We start from the raw sequence: 15,335 nt of genomic DNA on the forward strand, positions 1-15,335 counted from the left end.
AAAGCACGATATTACTGTCTTACTGAAGTAGTTCTGATAATTCGCTGTGAACCCATTTCCTAGGAATGTGTCAATTAATGTAGACTGACGTTGTTCGAATTACTTCGTTTAATAATAAAGAATGTAGTGTAGCGCACAGACTTTATAATCATTGTGAAATTGCTTTATTGCATATTGCATAAATATATTTATTTGTTTATTTTGCTGCACCGGCAGTTATAGGGTTAATGAGGGAGATGTTCTGATTAAAAGTTAAGACAGAGCGTCTTTTGTCTGTCATTCTTCAAACATTACAGTAGACATATTTTGGTTTACAAACTGTATTGTTTCCTCAGTTAGTCACATTAGCACTCAGCTAACATATCCACCATTATTGTTTTAAGTGTTCACAGTTTAGCAGCTAAACTTTAGCTGTGGGCACGATTCGCTTGCATAAGTGTTTTTGCAATTTCTGTCATTATTATAAGAACGGATTGGAGCACTATATTATTGTTTTATGCAAAGGTGCTTTGTCAATGGTAGCGCTCGCTAACTTGCTGAAGGACTCCTCTCTGTGCCAATCACAGCAGGCTTGGCCAGCTGACCAATCAGAGCAGAGTAGGCTTATGGAAGGGAGGGGTTTGCTCCAAACTAGCTTGGAACGAACCGTTTAGAAATCATTGGCTAATGACTCTAATATTAAACGTATATTCTGAGAAAATTACAACGTTTTCTGACCTTAGATGCATTTAAACCTGTTGTAGGGGACTCCAACACAATTTTAGGACACTTTAAAATGCCATATGACCTGCTCTTTAACAGTTTGCGTCACACAGTCTCGCTCCATTTTTCTCCGTTTCTAAAACAAAAACACACACCATCACTCACTTTTTCATTCACTCTCTGGCGTGTGCACACAATTCCTGCAACATTCTCTCTTCTTCTCTTCCTTCATAGCAAACGCTCTTTCACTCGTACCTGCATGACTGACGGTGTTAAACAAATATTTATATTCATATTTTAGGTCTCAGGGTGGTTCACGGTTCAGTGGCGGACTCAATTTTTCCAAAGATAAAAAACATATATCAAACTAATCCAAAAGCCTTCAGGTTTACAATGGTTCACAGCATCCAGCCATCATTTTGGGAGGGGAACAAACCTCCACTATCTCTCCTCTCATCACCAATGAATACTCAAGGCAGGATTAGGATGAGGAGAAGATAGGAATAGGGGAAAAAATGAGGGAAGCAAGGAACAGAACGAACGGATGGATGGGTGAGTGGAAGAAGTGCAGAGAAAACAGCAAGGAAACAAAGAGGACGATGAATAAGGAGCATAACAAGATGAACTGCCTACATACTAAACTAATGGTGCAGATCTATTTTTTAAATGGAATTTATTGATTAAAATACCAGAATGCTTGCAATACAACTTTTCTTTTCTTTTGATTCACCATTTTTTGTTTTCACTGAGCTTGAGACAATGCATTCTGGGATTGCTTTCAGCATAAAAAACATGACTATGATGCCTTAAAATGCTGTTTATTGAGGCGGTTCACATTGTTTTGGATGAGAGCATGTGTGTGTGTGTGTATTCACTCACAGGTGAGGCAGACAAGCAGCGCTCGCAGGCTGAGATCAGCCACCCGTCTCCAGCTCTTCCTGACGCGCTCGCACACGGGCGGAACCAGAATCTCCGCCGGCACGAAAAACTGCACCGCAAAACTCACAAACACACCGAATGAGTACAAGACCTTCACCAGCTGATTAGACCTGCAACACACACACACACATGAATGCTGCAGAGAAACGGAGAACAGATCCAGTCAGAAACCACAGAATGTGCAATTAAGGGTTGAAGAACGCCAATGATGCAATGCAGGATTTCAACTCGACTTCAAAGGGAACTCAAAGCAGAGTTTGTTGAAAAAAAAAAACTCGCACTATGCTGTTTCAACACTAGAGATGGGAAAAATGAGAACCAGCTTAGAACTCCATTAAAAAAAACGTAAACATAATGATAGCAAATAATAAAAGAATTACGCTAATGTTCAAAAGTTAGGAGTGCATAAAATGTTTTATTGTTCTAAAAGAAGTCTCTTATGCTCACTAAGGTTGAATTTATTTGATTAAAAATAAATTCAAACTAATATCATGAAATATCATTCATTTAAAATAACTTTCTATTTGAGTATATTTTAAAATGTAATTTCTTCCTGTGATCAAAGCTGAATTTTCAGCATCATTACTCCGGTCTTCAGTGTCACATGATCCTTCAGAACTCATTCTAATATGCTGATTTGCTGCTAAAGAAACATTTCTGATTATTATCAATGTTTAAAACAATTGTGCTGCTTCATATTTTTGTGTAAACCGTGATGCATTTCAGGATTCTTCGATGAATAGAAAGTTCAAAAGAACTAAATTTATTTGAAATAAAAAAATCTTTTTAACATTATAAATGTCTTTACTTTACTGATCAATTAAATGCATCCTTACAGAATAAAAGTATACATTTATAAAAAAAAAAACTGACCCCAAACTCAGTAACTCAAATAGCAGAATATATATAAAATGTATAATTAAATATAAAATAAATAATGTTTATTTATGCAAGATGAATTTTTTTTTTTAAATGCATCAAGCTTACAGCATGATCAGTAAAGTCTGATTCATGAACAAATGACTTTTATGAGCTGATTTGTTTCAATTAATTGATTCAAAAAAGCATTTTGTTCCATTGTTTTATTCCGGTTTCATCACTTAACCAGTCCTGCAGTTTGCCAAATTCATTTTTAAATATAAAATACAGCAGTCTCGCTGAACTGACATAACACTCAGATGTGATGCACGGGACTTTACATTTGTATTTTTCAGCTTTTGGAGAGAGTCGTATTGGAACATGATGCAGGCCGGATTTGAACCCGACTTTCCCACATGAGCACTAAAGCTCCATGTGAATCAATTTATTTGTATTGATTTATACTATTTTATTATACTTTTATTCAGCAAGGATGCATTAAAGTAAATCAACCGTAAAGGCATTTATAATTCAAATGTGAACTAAACACTGTTCTTTTGAACTTTCAGAGAAATTCACATCACCTCTCTAATGACTGGCAGACTTTTTAAGTGCGTATGTGGCATATTTACCAGGAATCATGTGGAAGGTTAAGCGTGATGCTTCCTTTGATGTCGTCTCTGAAGCGGAGGTATCCCAGCGTCGCCAGGGTCACATAAAGGACGATGATGACGCCCATGCCGATGTTGAGGGCTTGAGGGAATCGCTTCGGTTCCCTCATTTGATTCTCCAATGGAAGAACCTACACAAAGCAAGCGAGAGAGAAAAATACAGAAGATTGAATAGTAGGCGGTGAAGCTTTGCTCCAGGGGTCACATGCACAAAGCCAAGTCCAAAAAGTAGTGTGCAAGATGATGCTGTCTTCTAAGAAGCCTTCCTTTGATCAAATTCAGAAACAAATCATGCGTCCTGTACCTCAAACATCTAAGAATGACGCTTGCAACGGCAAGGTCATGCGTTCAGTTCCCATGGAATGCATGAATCAGGGAATCTGCAAGTATCAGCACTGTAGTTTAATATGCTTTAATAAAATGTTCAAGAACTTTGAAGAAAAAAGAAAAAGAAAAAAAAGTTTCCCATTTGTTCTAATGGTGAAAAAAATAAATCCACTTTTGTCTTTCCCTGAGGAAAAAATATAGAAATTTTATTATGGGGAAAGATGTAAAATGCATATTATTATTATTTTTATTTTAATATTGCACTGAAAATATGCAAGATGTTTTGGATAAAAGCATCTGCCAGATATATTAATGTAAATGTTAAAAAAAATAATAATAATAATTTTAAAAATCCCATACTGCATTGCAACTAGGTCAGTGTAAAAAATAAATAAATAAAGATAATAATAATACATTTACTACCAAAGGAAAAAACAATAGAAATTTTGAATGTTTTTGAAAGAAATCTTATACAATCACCTGTAGTTTTTTTATACATATAATGTAAAAAGGGGGGAAAGGGTTATGAAAATTTAAAATTAGACCATAGAAAAAAGCAAGAAGCATACTGTTCAAGAGTTTGGGGCTGGGAAATCTATTATGCTCATCAAGACTGCATTTATTTGATTATAAACACAGTAATATTTTAAAATATTACTACAATTTCAAATTAGTGTGTTATAATTATACCTAATTTCTTCAATACCAAAGGAAAAACTGATCAAAATAAAAAATTACATAGGCAACGTCAAATCAAAATCACATAAATAAAAGCTGAATCATCATCTCACCACTCCAATTCCCTCAAAGGCAAATATAGCTGTTCCAAAGAAGGCGGCAAACTTCCTCCATGTGGAGGCGTACGGCAGACGTCTGGGATCACTCACATCCTACAGACAGCCAGAGATGGTAAAAGGTATGATATAGTTTCACATCAGGATTATAATTGCAGTCTTTCTTTGTAGCATAGTAGAGGATGAAAGACACACACACACACGTTACAGGAACAATGCATGTAAAGATTCAGTGTCAGCCGCCCACAGCCCTGACAATCTGATGCATACAGAAAAATGCCTCCAATGTGATTTGGTGGCTTCTTGCAATTTGTGAGCGTTTGCATGCAAAGGCTTGTATCAGTCGTGTTCCTAGGCTGAACAATGAGGATTCCTGACTACAAAAGTGGATATATGTGACCACACATACACACAAGGTCAGAAGAAAACCAAAAGTGCAATATGGCTTAGTGCAATTATAAAATCACAAAGGCTGTGTTTTAAAGGGGTCATATGATGCGATTTCAATTTTTCCTTTCTCTTTGGAGTGTTTCAAGCTCTTGGTGCATAAAGAAGATCTGTAAAGTTGCAAAGACTAAAGTCTCAAATCCAAAGAGATATTCTTTATAAAAGTTAAGAGTCAGCCACACCTACCTAAAACGGCTCGTTCTAACACGCCCCCACATATCTACCTCACTATGTGGGGTGTGACCACACATACACACAAGGTCAGAAGAAAACCAAAAGTGCAATATGGCTTAGTGCAATTATACAATCACAAAGGCTGTGTTTTAAAGGGGTCATATGATGCGATTTCAATTTTTCCTTTCTCTTTGGAGTGTTTCAAGCTCTTGGTGCATAAAGAAGATCTGTAAAGTTGCAAAGACTAAAGTCTCAAATCCAAAGAGATATTCTTTATAAAAGTTAAGAGTCAGCCACACCTACCTAAAACGGCTCGTTCTAACACGCCCCCACATATCTACCTCACTATGTGGGAAGATTTGCATAACACTGCCCAAATGTTCACGCAAAGAAAGAAGGCGTAGCTTTTATTCTCGCTGTAGTATTGTTGCTGCCGCCATGTCGTAAAGACGCTGTGTGCTTCGTTGCGAAAGCGAAACTACTTTGTTTGGTCTTCCAAAAGAGTACACGACTAGAAATCAGTGGTTAAGTTGTATTTACAACACTGTTCCAGAACACTTCAACCCAAATATTCAGATGTGTGCAGCACATTTTATGGAGGACTGTTTCCTGATCCTGGGAGAGTAGACTACAATGCCGGCTGTTCTGACTCACAGACTGTAAGTTTTTTATATTTAAAGGATTTGCCACTGACGATTCAAACGCGAGTTTTGAGCAGTGTAGAGTAGCGCTTGTTGTTTGTCATTAATAATGATCATTATTATTATTATTTTATTTGGTTATTAACTTGATTTATAATTTTACAGTTAAATATCACAATAATAATATCTCTTATTTTAATCATTTTGTTTAATAATAATTAGTTATTATTATTATTTAGTACATCATTTTATAAAATACTTGATTTTACAGTGAAATAATACAATAAAAATATTACCATTTTAATTGTTTTGTTTAGTAGTAATAGTAGTATTAATTACCATTATTATTATTTTATAGTCATATTGCTATATAAATCACAGCAGACCTGGAGCTTTATAAAAAAATTATTTTAAAATCGCAATCACAATTTTAATCTGGAAAAAAAAGTTTGCGCAGTCCTCACACACGCACACACACTTACGTTGAGTATATATGAGAAGATGAGGACGAGGCTGACAGCCATACAGAGGTTGGCGATGGCGGAGAGGGCAGCCATGTTCCTCAGGTCTCTGATGAAGGTCAGAACGATGATGAAGGGAAGGAGGAAGACCATGTAGAGCCTCAGGTCCAGTCCTGTAGCCACGGCGACAGAAGACGCTGTGGGGGAGACGGCGCCCTCCTCTGAGCTGTTGGAGTATAACAGCACAGTCTCCACAGAGCTGTTGAGATGAGTTCCCTCCATCACCTAACACACACACACACACACACACTGCTGTGACTTCAAGAGTTTGATTGGCTGTTCAAAGAATAGCTGTGACTGGCAGCTGCTGGTCTTCATTCTGGAAATGTGTCTTTCTATTCATTTTCATTGGCTCCAGCTCTGTCACATAATCAAAATCAGTTCATCGATGGAGAAAATGAACTTCTGGAGCTCTACTCTCACACATACCTGTTTAATGTTCTCAGCCAGGAACACAAAATAAACGCTACAGAAGCCCAGCTGGGTCAAAACCAGGAAGAAATTCACCAAGTGCCTGGAAAAGATATTGATTTGAGTGAAAATTAAATCTATTAAAAACTGTTTTCTTTATTGAAATAAAGACAAAATAAGATCAAATTTAAACAGATTTAAATTACAAAGGTAAATGTCCAACTAATGGAAATGTTGAAATAATAAATTAGATTTAAGTTAAAATTAAATAAAAAATAAACCTAAAAACTGTAAAATGGAAATAAATACCTGAAATAAAAACAAAACTACTTAGAAATATTTAAGATTTAAATTACAAAGGTAAATGTCCAACTAATGGAAATGTTGAAATAATAAATTAGATTTAAGTTAAAATTAAATAAATAAACCTAAAAACTGTAAAATGGAAATAAATACCTGAAATAAAAACAAAACTACTTAGAAATATTTTTTAAAAAGTACAAAATTAAGAAAATATGAAATAAAAATAATGAAATTTTATTAAAAAAAATAAAAACACAAATAATAAAATACATTTAATGTATCTAAAAAAATATGAAAATAAAAGGCAATTCAAAATATTAATATAAACTATAATAGAATATAAATAATGCTGGCATATTTAATGATTAAATAAGTAGTACTGAAATTCCATCATGAGTTACTCAACCCTATGTTGTTCGAAAACCCATTTTTAAAAGAACATTTAAAGATCAAGGTCTTTTCCATGAATTAAGATTTTTAAAAAGATGCCAAAGCACTAAAAAGTGTCAAAAAAATGAATAAATAAAAAAATAGCGAGGTGATTTCAGGCTTTCACAAACAATCTTATGTGTTTGTAAACACGAAAAAAAAAACATGAGTCGTTGATGACATAATAAATAGTTTTATTTGCTATATTAACTATTAATACTTAATATTATTTAATGATAATAATAATTGTTATTATAATTATTATTCATATGTTTATATTTTATTAATTGTTTTGTATATTTTTAATAACTTTTTTACATGCAGTATTAATAAAGTATAATAATGTACTTATAGTATAGAATTTAATTTTCAGTATATCATCATTCAAAACAGTAAATGATGAGAGAATTTTCAGCTATATAAAATGTTAATTTATTTACATTTTTGTTCATTTTAATATTATTTAAATATAATAATAACAATAATAATAATAGTTATTATTATTATAAATTTTTTAAGTAGTAGTAGTAGCATCTTCATCAGGGGTTTATGTTTCAGTATGCATTATATTATCTTTGGACAGAGATAAAAGTGAGGCAGCATTTCCTGGTAGGACAGATCTTTTTAAGATTCCGGGCGCGAGGTCTCTGTGTGTGTGGGACATCAGATCACTGCAGGCAGCGTCCTGTCTCTCCGCTCTCTAATGAATATATTCATAGGCGGAGGGTGAACCAACTCCAGGGTAAGGCTAAAAGCAGCCAAATGTATTAAACATCATAAACCCGTCTTTTTAGGCAAGAACCAGACATGAATGTCATGTAGGCTAAAAAAAAAAAAAAAAAGTTTAATGGGACGGAATTTGTATTTAACGTGATCACAATTTAATACAAATGTTAGAAATTGATAATTATAAAACGTTTCCTTTCCACGGTTTTAAAACAGCAAATAAATTATATATAGAAAGTGACATTATCACTAACATTGATCTATCGTGAGTTTAAGCACTCTCAAAAAAACTAAACTATGGTTCTAATCACTGAAGCTGTATACACTGTGAAATGAATCTCTTACTTGCATTGTACGTACATCTGCGCTTTGTTATGATGAGAGAATTCGCAAGTCAGCAAACGCGCGCGCACTCAACAAAACTGATGAGTTTGAACGATGTAGTGATGTTACGTTCGTGAACGAATTGTTCTTTTTGAACGAATCTTTTAGGTGAACGAATCGTTCTTGTTCACGTAATCCATTGACTCATATTTCTCGTTCACTGAAACTCCTCCCTCCAGAGCAGCGCGGCGCTATTAGCAGCGCATGCGCAGCTCAGTGAACCGGGTAGCTCTGTGGACTGTTTCATCCTGTCAAAGAATGATTAAACCTCGAGCCAATAGCCTTCGAGTATGAGATGTGATGGAGCATGTGATTTGTTGAATGTAGTGAACGCATACGCCCTTCACTGAACGAGTTTCTTTTGCATCTGAACGAGAGAGATCTTCTCGTTCGTGAACGAAATGAATGAGAGTGTACCGGGTCAGTCGGCCATTTAGCATGTGATTCAATCTCGATCAGCAATCAGCAGAAAGCGGATGCAAAGCGCAGTTATAGGTACTGTGCACATACGCTTGTTTATATATTCATATTTAGCATACAGAACATAACTCCACGTTTAAACCCCGATTTATGAATGAGTAAATGTCTGATCAAACCATTAAAATGTTAATTATGCAAGAAAACCTTATGCTTTGGTCATCTTATTTAGACTATTTAATGAGTAGATTATGCACACATATTAATAAAGCCAAATCAGTTTTTTGTAACAAGTAAATATGTTCGTTGACTTAAAACATAACACATAAGACACTCTTTTTCGCCACCTGATGGCGTATTTATGTAATATGAAGAAATGGTCACTGACGACTGAACGAATCATTTTGGTGAACAAACTGAAAATTAAAGAATCTCTTGAAAGAATCAAAATTTCCATCACTAGAACGATGACTCATCTCAACGTTTCTGATTGGCCATTGCATTCCTAAGCTCAACAGATATGCGTGTGATTGGTTAAAATGCACAACACTGTAAAAAAACACCTAAAATGAAATACGGTGCAGCAGATCTTAATTTAATGCCGCAATCGACACTGTCTATTCATATTCACTTTGTTAGCAATAGATTAATAGATTTAATTTGTTTGTACAGGGGCATTTTTGCCCCAAGTCCCTGTGGCCAGCCTTACACACACTCCGCCAATGAATATATTCATTCAAGCACAGACATTTGCCCTCTTGCCTTCCCTCTCTTTCTCTATCACATATGCACATGTGGGGGGTGTCATGCTGTGACAAGAGGGGCGCGAGAGCCGTGGGAACGGAGCGAGGCCGGTGGAGGAATTGCTAATGCGCGACACCTGCGCCACTCACCGGTCTCGAGTCCCATGGAGGAGCGCCGGAAGGATAAAAGGAGGAGTGACGACAGTGTTGGATGAGAGAGGACTAGGCCTGGATTTTATTTTTGTGCTTTGGTTCTGTTTGTGAGCGACAGTCGTCCGCGAGGGGCTGTCGCGCTATTTTGTGTTTGTTTTGTTATTAAAGTTTTCTTTAAATGTTCGCCGGTACCCGCCTTCTTCTTCCCGTGACTACGAACTGTGTTACACATGCCAATGAACTGCATGATGGGATAGCTCACCTCCCAAAATGAGCACCTCTCCTCAGGCACTGGGAGGAACTCATCTCCATGGCAACTGCAACCGTTTCGCTGTAACCGAGGGGGGAACGCTTCAGCCTGTGAGGAAGGAGAGACAGACAGAAAGAGAAACACAGGCAAATATTCTTCAAGAACAAAGCAGCGCAGAAAAAAAATCAGCTTTTTGTATAATTCTAGAGGGAGAAATACAGTCAAAACACTTCAATAAAAGAGGAAGGACAAAAAAGTTCACTATATTTGACACTCATATTGTATGTGGTTGGAGACAAAACTGACCCCTAATGCTTTTTTGGTGACAATTACAATTAAAAGACATTTATAATATGACAAAAGTGTTCTATTTCAAATAAATTTCTATTACTCTAAGAATCCTATAAAAAAATGCATCATGGTTTACACAAAAATATGAAGCAGCACAAATGTTTTCAACATTGATAATGATCAGAAATGTTTCTTTAGCATCAAATCAGCATCTTAGAATGATTTCTGAAGATCATGTGACACTGAAGACTGGAGTAATGATGCTATAAGTTATAAGATACAAGTTGTTTCTTTTTTTATTAGTTTTGAGTCAGCTGAACCTCTTTGACCTAAAATATTTACTTAAAGACCCCTGAGAATTTAATATTTCAATAATTGAACAATGCATTCACATGATCACAGTTCTGTGATGTTGGTTAATGGTCACATGGCATGCAGTCTTGACATGAAGTTCTTTTTTTTCATGGTTTTATGTATAATTTTATTTAAATATTAGCTTTTCATCCACTCAGGTCTCAGTCTAATTACTACTTCTCTCTACTGACATTCATCATTCATATCACCAGGATAACAGACAAAACTAACCCCCAAAAAGACTATTTTCTCACAAAGCAGATGTGAATGTTTAAGGTTTTAGTTATTTATAATAACCCTTGACGCAATAATCCCCAAACAGCCAAATATCATCTAATTGATTGGTCTAGTCAATATATTGATCTCTATAGTCCATAATATATCCTCACTGCCATCACTTGGCAAACATGTGACAGCACACTGATGATCCTGAAGTTGATAACTCTTCACTCCAACACTGATGCAGCAGCCTGCGCTTCCTGTAGTCAGACCCGAGGGACAGGTCTTTGATCGCGTTTGAATGCACGCAAGAAGTGTGAACGCACAGACAGACATCCAGACTGCAAGGAAAGTCCACACGCTAGAAACCGCTGCGTTCAGAATACACAATATGCACGCTTCAAATCTTTGAGCCGACTGCAAAAACCCTACGACTTTCATCATTTTACAAACAATCTGAGACTCTGATGTTCATTTGAACAGATAATGAGATCTGTTTCCAGGTTACCCATCAGGAATGCTACATGCGGTCTCTTTATTCAGCTCTCACTGCAGGCGTGTTTTGCTTGCTTCAGTTCTCCATCACCAACAGGATCAAACGTCTGCTTAGAGTTCCAGAACAGTTTCAAAGAAAAAACCTTCACCAGTGGGCCACAATCATCTGAGAGTCACCTTTGGTCACCTGAACGGTGTGGTGCTTTATCTAAAGGCTTGGATGAACACCTGCTTTGTGTCACTTTAGCATTTTGGGGGTAAAGTGAAGAATGGCAGGAAGCAGAGAGAAGAATGGGACTGAAACAAGAGTGGATCACAAGTTGATAAAAAGATAATATTTAAATAATTAAAATGTAAATAGAACCATTAAAAAAAAACTTTATAAAACAATAAAAACCTGTATGCCCAGCATGTCCCAATTAACCTAGATCACAGAACTGTGATCATGCAAATACATTATTGAAATATTAAATTATAAGGGGTCTTCAAGTAAGTATTTTAGGTCAAAGGGGTTCATCTGACAAAAAATAAATAAATAAATATACAAATAAATACATAAAAATAAATAAATGACAAAACATAAATAAATGAAAAAATATAAAATATTAATAATAATCTTATTAATAAACTTATTTGTCATTTAGTTGCCAAAACAACATTTCTAATTTTCACTTAGATTAACTCAAATAAGTAAAACTGACATAAAAACTGATAGACAATGTCGCATGTAGACAAAAAATACTAAAACTTTATAATATAAAAACACTTTCCAACAATACCAATGTTAATAGTCAGTGTTGTTTTAATATAATTGAGATACTATTACGATTTTTATTCATATTTTTCATTAAAAAAAAATTTCATTTTAATTTGAGTAATTCTGCCGTGTGTTTATGACATTTTTAGTCATTCATAGTTTTTTATATATGTCTGGACAGTTTTTATTTTACTTCTAGTTTTAGTTATTTTAGTATGACAATTTTGCTTTTTGCAACTACTTTTAAAAAGTTTTTAAAAAAAATTCGGTTAATGTTTATTTTAATTCAAGTAACATTTTTTAAAAAGGTTTTAATTTTAGTTTCAGTTTTATTTAACTATAACAACCCTGACTAAAAAATCTCAAACCTAAGTCGCTCATGTTAGCACCAAGGCTTAATGTGTAAAATATAAGCATGGGCATCAGCCACCGCACCCCAGCTCCACTGTGAAATTAGTATTTTATTGAGAAAATAAATCACTGATCATAAAACCTGATTCACCACATAAACCATGTTTAGTTATGCCTAGTCCTAGTTCAGCTTTTCAAAATCAATCCACTTCTCCATTAATAAAAAAAGTCTCGCCCTCACATTTCTTTTCAACTACATCTTTAAACATCAGGCCAGGACTCAAAAAGAGAGCAAAAACAGAAGCTAAAATGTGATTGGCTGTGGTGAGTGAGGCGGTGGGCTGTGATTGGTGCATTCTTACCGCTCACTGAGCTGATGACTGCAGTTGACCAGGATGTGCATGCAGTGAACGCACACAACGCCCATCAGAAGCAGACTAACTGGACCGAGCTGGAGAAAAAACAGAGAATTGTGTGTTTTAAACACTTCAATGGGGTGATGTTGCTAAAAAGAACATTATTTTGTGTATTTGGTGTAATGAAATGTGTTTATGTGGTTTAAGGTTCAAAAAACACATTATTTTACCTAATTAATCGATCTAGTTCATGAATTAAAAAATAAAAACAGGTTTGCTTAAAAACAGCAGCCTGGTACTTTATTCAGTTCATTAAGAAACACCTGAGCAGCTCAAAATAGTCTGTCCGCTCAGCCTCATGTGGACACTGTGTTTTCAGGCCATGTATCTGGTGATCAAAACAGGTCAACCACAAACCAAAGAGAGAGGTAACGCTGCCCTAAAGTTTAAAGGACACAAGTGTCTCTGCTGAGAAAGCAGTGGTGTAGGTCAAATTAAATGAACATTTCACAACTAAGTGGTGTTAAAAAAAAATAATAATAATAAAAATCTATGTAATAGTTACACAAACAATACATAAAATAATATAAAATAAAGGTGTTTATTAAAAAGTTGTATTACAGTATATATTTAATATTTAAAGATGTACTTTTAAGTTTTACAATTTTATATATTAACATATACATGTGTTTGTGCATAATAGTACATATAATGCATATAATACTACTATAATTGTTATGCAAACAATACTACACAATATATAATAGACATTTTGTTTACTAGAATAGAAAATGCATCTAAAGTTTATTTACTGAAATTTTTTAATAAAATGTGTTTACTAAAAATTAGTGTTTAGTACTTTATATATATATATATATATACACACACACACACACACACACACACACACACACACACACACACACACACACACACACACACACTTTTAATAAAAAATATTGACACAATATACAATAGAACATTTTAAATAAATGTGTTTACTAACAACCCACCTTTAAAATATATGAATCGCTTCATTAAATATTTCAAACACACAATAAAATGGTTAACAATAACTTTACAGTTTAAAAACAAAGCAATATAAAGAGTTAAATGTTGATTATGTAGTGCATTATAAGCTGTATAGAGTGATGGGTTCAGTAGTGGAAGCGGAGGCGTCTTTACCGAAGGAGCGCAGAAATCACAGCCGCTCCTCTGTTGCTCTCTCCGGCTTCATGCGCAACCATCACCGGCCCTGTGCTGGATCCTACATCCGCACCGAACAACCCGCGCGATCAGATGACTCAAGCCTAAACTGAAGGCATGCCATTGGAAAGGAGCCCCCCGTCAATGAAGATGAGTCCCGCTGGAGATTTGTAGTGGATCACAGCGGATGAGACTCACCCAGACAGTGAACACCATCACAGGATCTCACACACAAGCTATGCGCTCCACGTCACCGGCGTCAGGACGGAGCAGCTCCTTAAAGGGGCCGCGACACTAATACAGCCGCTGTGTATTGGCCCCTATGGTAATGTCCTGGGGCCGGTTGCTTAAACTGTTTAGACTAGACTAGTCAACATACAGATTTCAGATATAGAATATTTCACTAGATTTCATTCATTATGTTTCGCTAGCAGCTCATTTTTTATGTTACCTGGCTGTCTCCTTAAGAAGTTTTCTCCTGAGAACTGTGTTAGCATTCAAAAAACTAAATCGTGCATATCAATACAATAATCACGTATGCCAGTGATATTGAAATTATTGTATGGTAGTGCAATTTTGTATAATGCATATAGCAGTAATATATATAATTTATTCTTTAGAGTAATACATTAGTTTGATTTTATATGAGCGACTTTCAAAAGGTGCAATTTTCTTAAAACCAATTTTTTTGAATTGCTAATAAATTTGAAAAGTTCTTCTCCTGCGAGCAGAGAAAGTGTGTCGTTTGTCTAATGTAGCCAGAAGACGTTAAACCAGGGGTGCCCAAACTCGGTCCTGGAGGGCCGGTGTCCTGCAGAGTTTAGCTCCAACCCCAATTAAACACACCTGAAGCAGCTAATCAAGCTCTTACTAGGCATACTAGAAACTTGAAAGCAGGTGTGTTGAGGCAAGTTGGAGCTAAACTCTGCAGGACACCGGCCCTCCAGGACCGAGTGTGGGCACCCCTGCATTAAACACTCTAGTTTGGTTTAAGTAGAGCCCTTAAAGTGACATGGTAATGCAAAACAAAAGTATTTCAATATTTTTTTGTTCGTAAACATTTTGTGTGAAGTGGGAGTAAATATGAAGTGGGAGTAAAAACTATAGTTCGATGCTTTTGTGAGCGAATGCAAAGTTTTACGGGAATTGTATTACTTTTGTAAAAGAGCATGAAAAGTTTTGCAAGCAAATGCAGAATTTCTCATGGGAACACATTTTTATTTTGTGCGCAAGAGAGATGGGAGGAATACTATATTAAAATGTGTACTCTCATGAAACATTTGCATATTTTAATATTTGTGTAAGTGAATGCAAAGTTCTTCAGGGGATCGAAATACTTTTGCAAGAGGGAGACGAGAGAATAAATTGTATTTAAATGCATGCGCTTGCAAAGCTTTTGCATGAAAAACGATATTT

The 15,335-nt window shown here is 35.3% G+C and overlaps 1 protein-coding gene across 1 annotated transcript in view; it reads right to left on the reverse strand.

Annotated features, from left to right (window-relative positions):
• LOC107585784 (proton-coupled amino acid transporter 4-like) overlaps positions 1 to 14,135 on the reverse strand; it is a 27,107-nt gene extending 12,972 nt beyond the window's left edge. Inside the window, exons 1-8 of the mRNA XM_016272931.1 lie at positions 14,118 to 14,135; positions 12,720 to 12,808; positions 9,903 to 9,998; positions 6,504 to 6,588; positions 6,036 to 6,299; positions 4,289 to 4,387; positions 3,132 to 3,301; positions 1,582 to 1,751 (exon numbers count right to left, since the gene is read on the reverse strand). Of these exons, the coding sequence (XP_016128417.1) occupies positions 1,582 to 1,751; positions 3,132 to 3,301; positions 4,289 to 4,387; positions 6,036 to 6,299; positions 6,504 to 6,588; positions 9,903 to 9,998; positions 12,720 to 12,808; positions 14,118 to 14,135 (991 nt within the window). The remainder of the gene's footprint in view (positions 1 to 1,581; positions 1,752 to 3,131; positions 3,302 to 4,288; positions 4,388 to 6,035; positions 6,300 to 6,503; positions 6,589 to 9,902; positions 9,999 to 12,719; positions 12,809 to 14,117) is intronic.
• Positions 14,136 to 15,335: the final 1,200 nt, after the last annotated feature.

The sequence above is a fragment of the Sinocyclocheilus grahami genome, unplaced genomic scaffold, assembly GCF_001515645.1.
Source record: "Sinocyclocheilus grahami isolate Dianchi unplaced genomic scaffold, SAMN03320097.WGS_v1.1 scaffold74.1, whole genome shotgun sequence".
Lineage (NCBI taxonomy): Eukaryota > Metazoa > Chordata > Actinopteri > Cypriniformes > Cyprinidae > Sinocyclocheilus > Sinocyclocheilus grahami.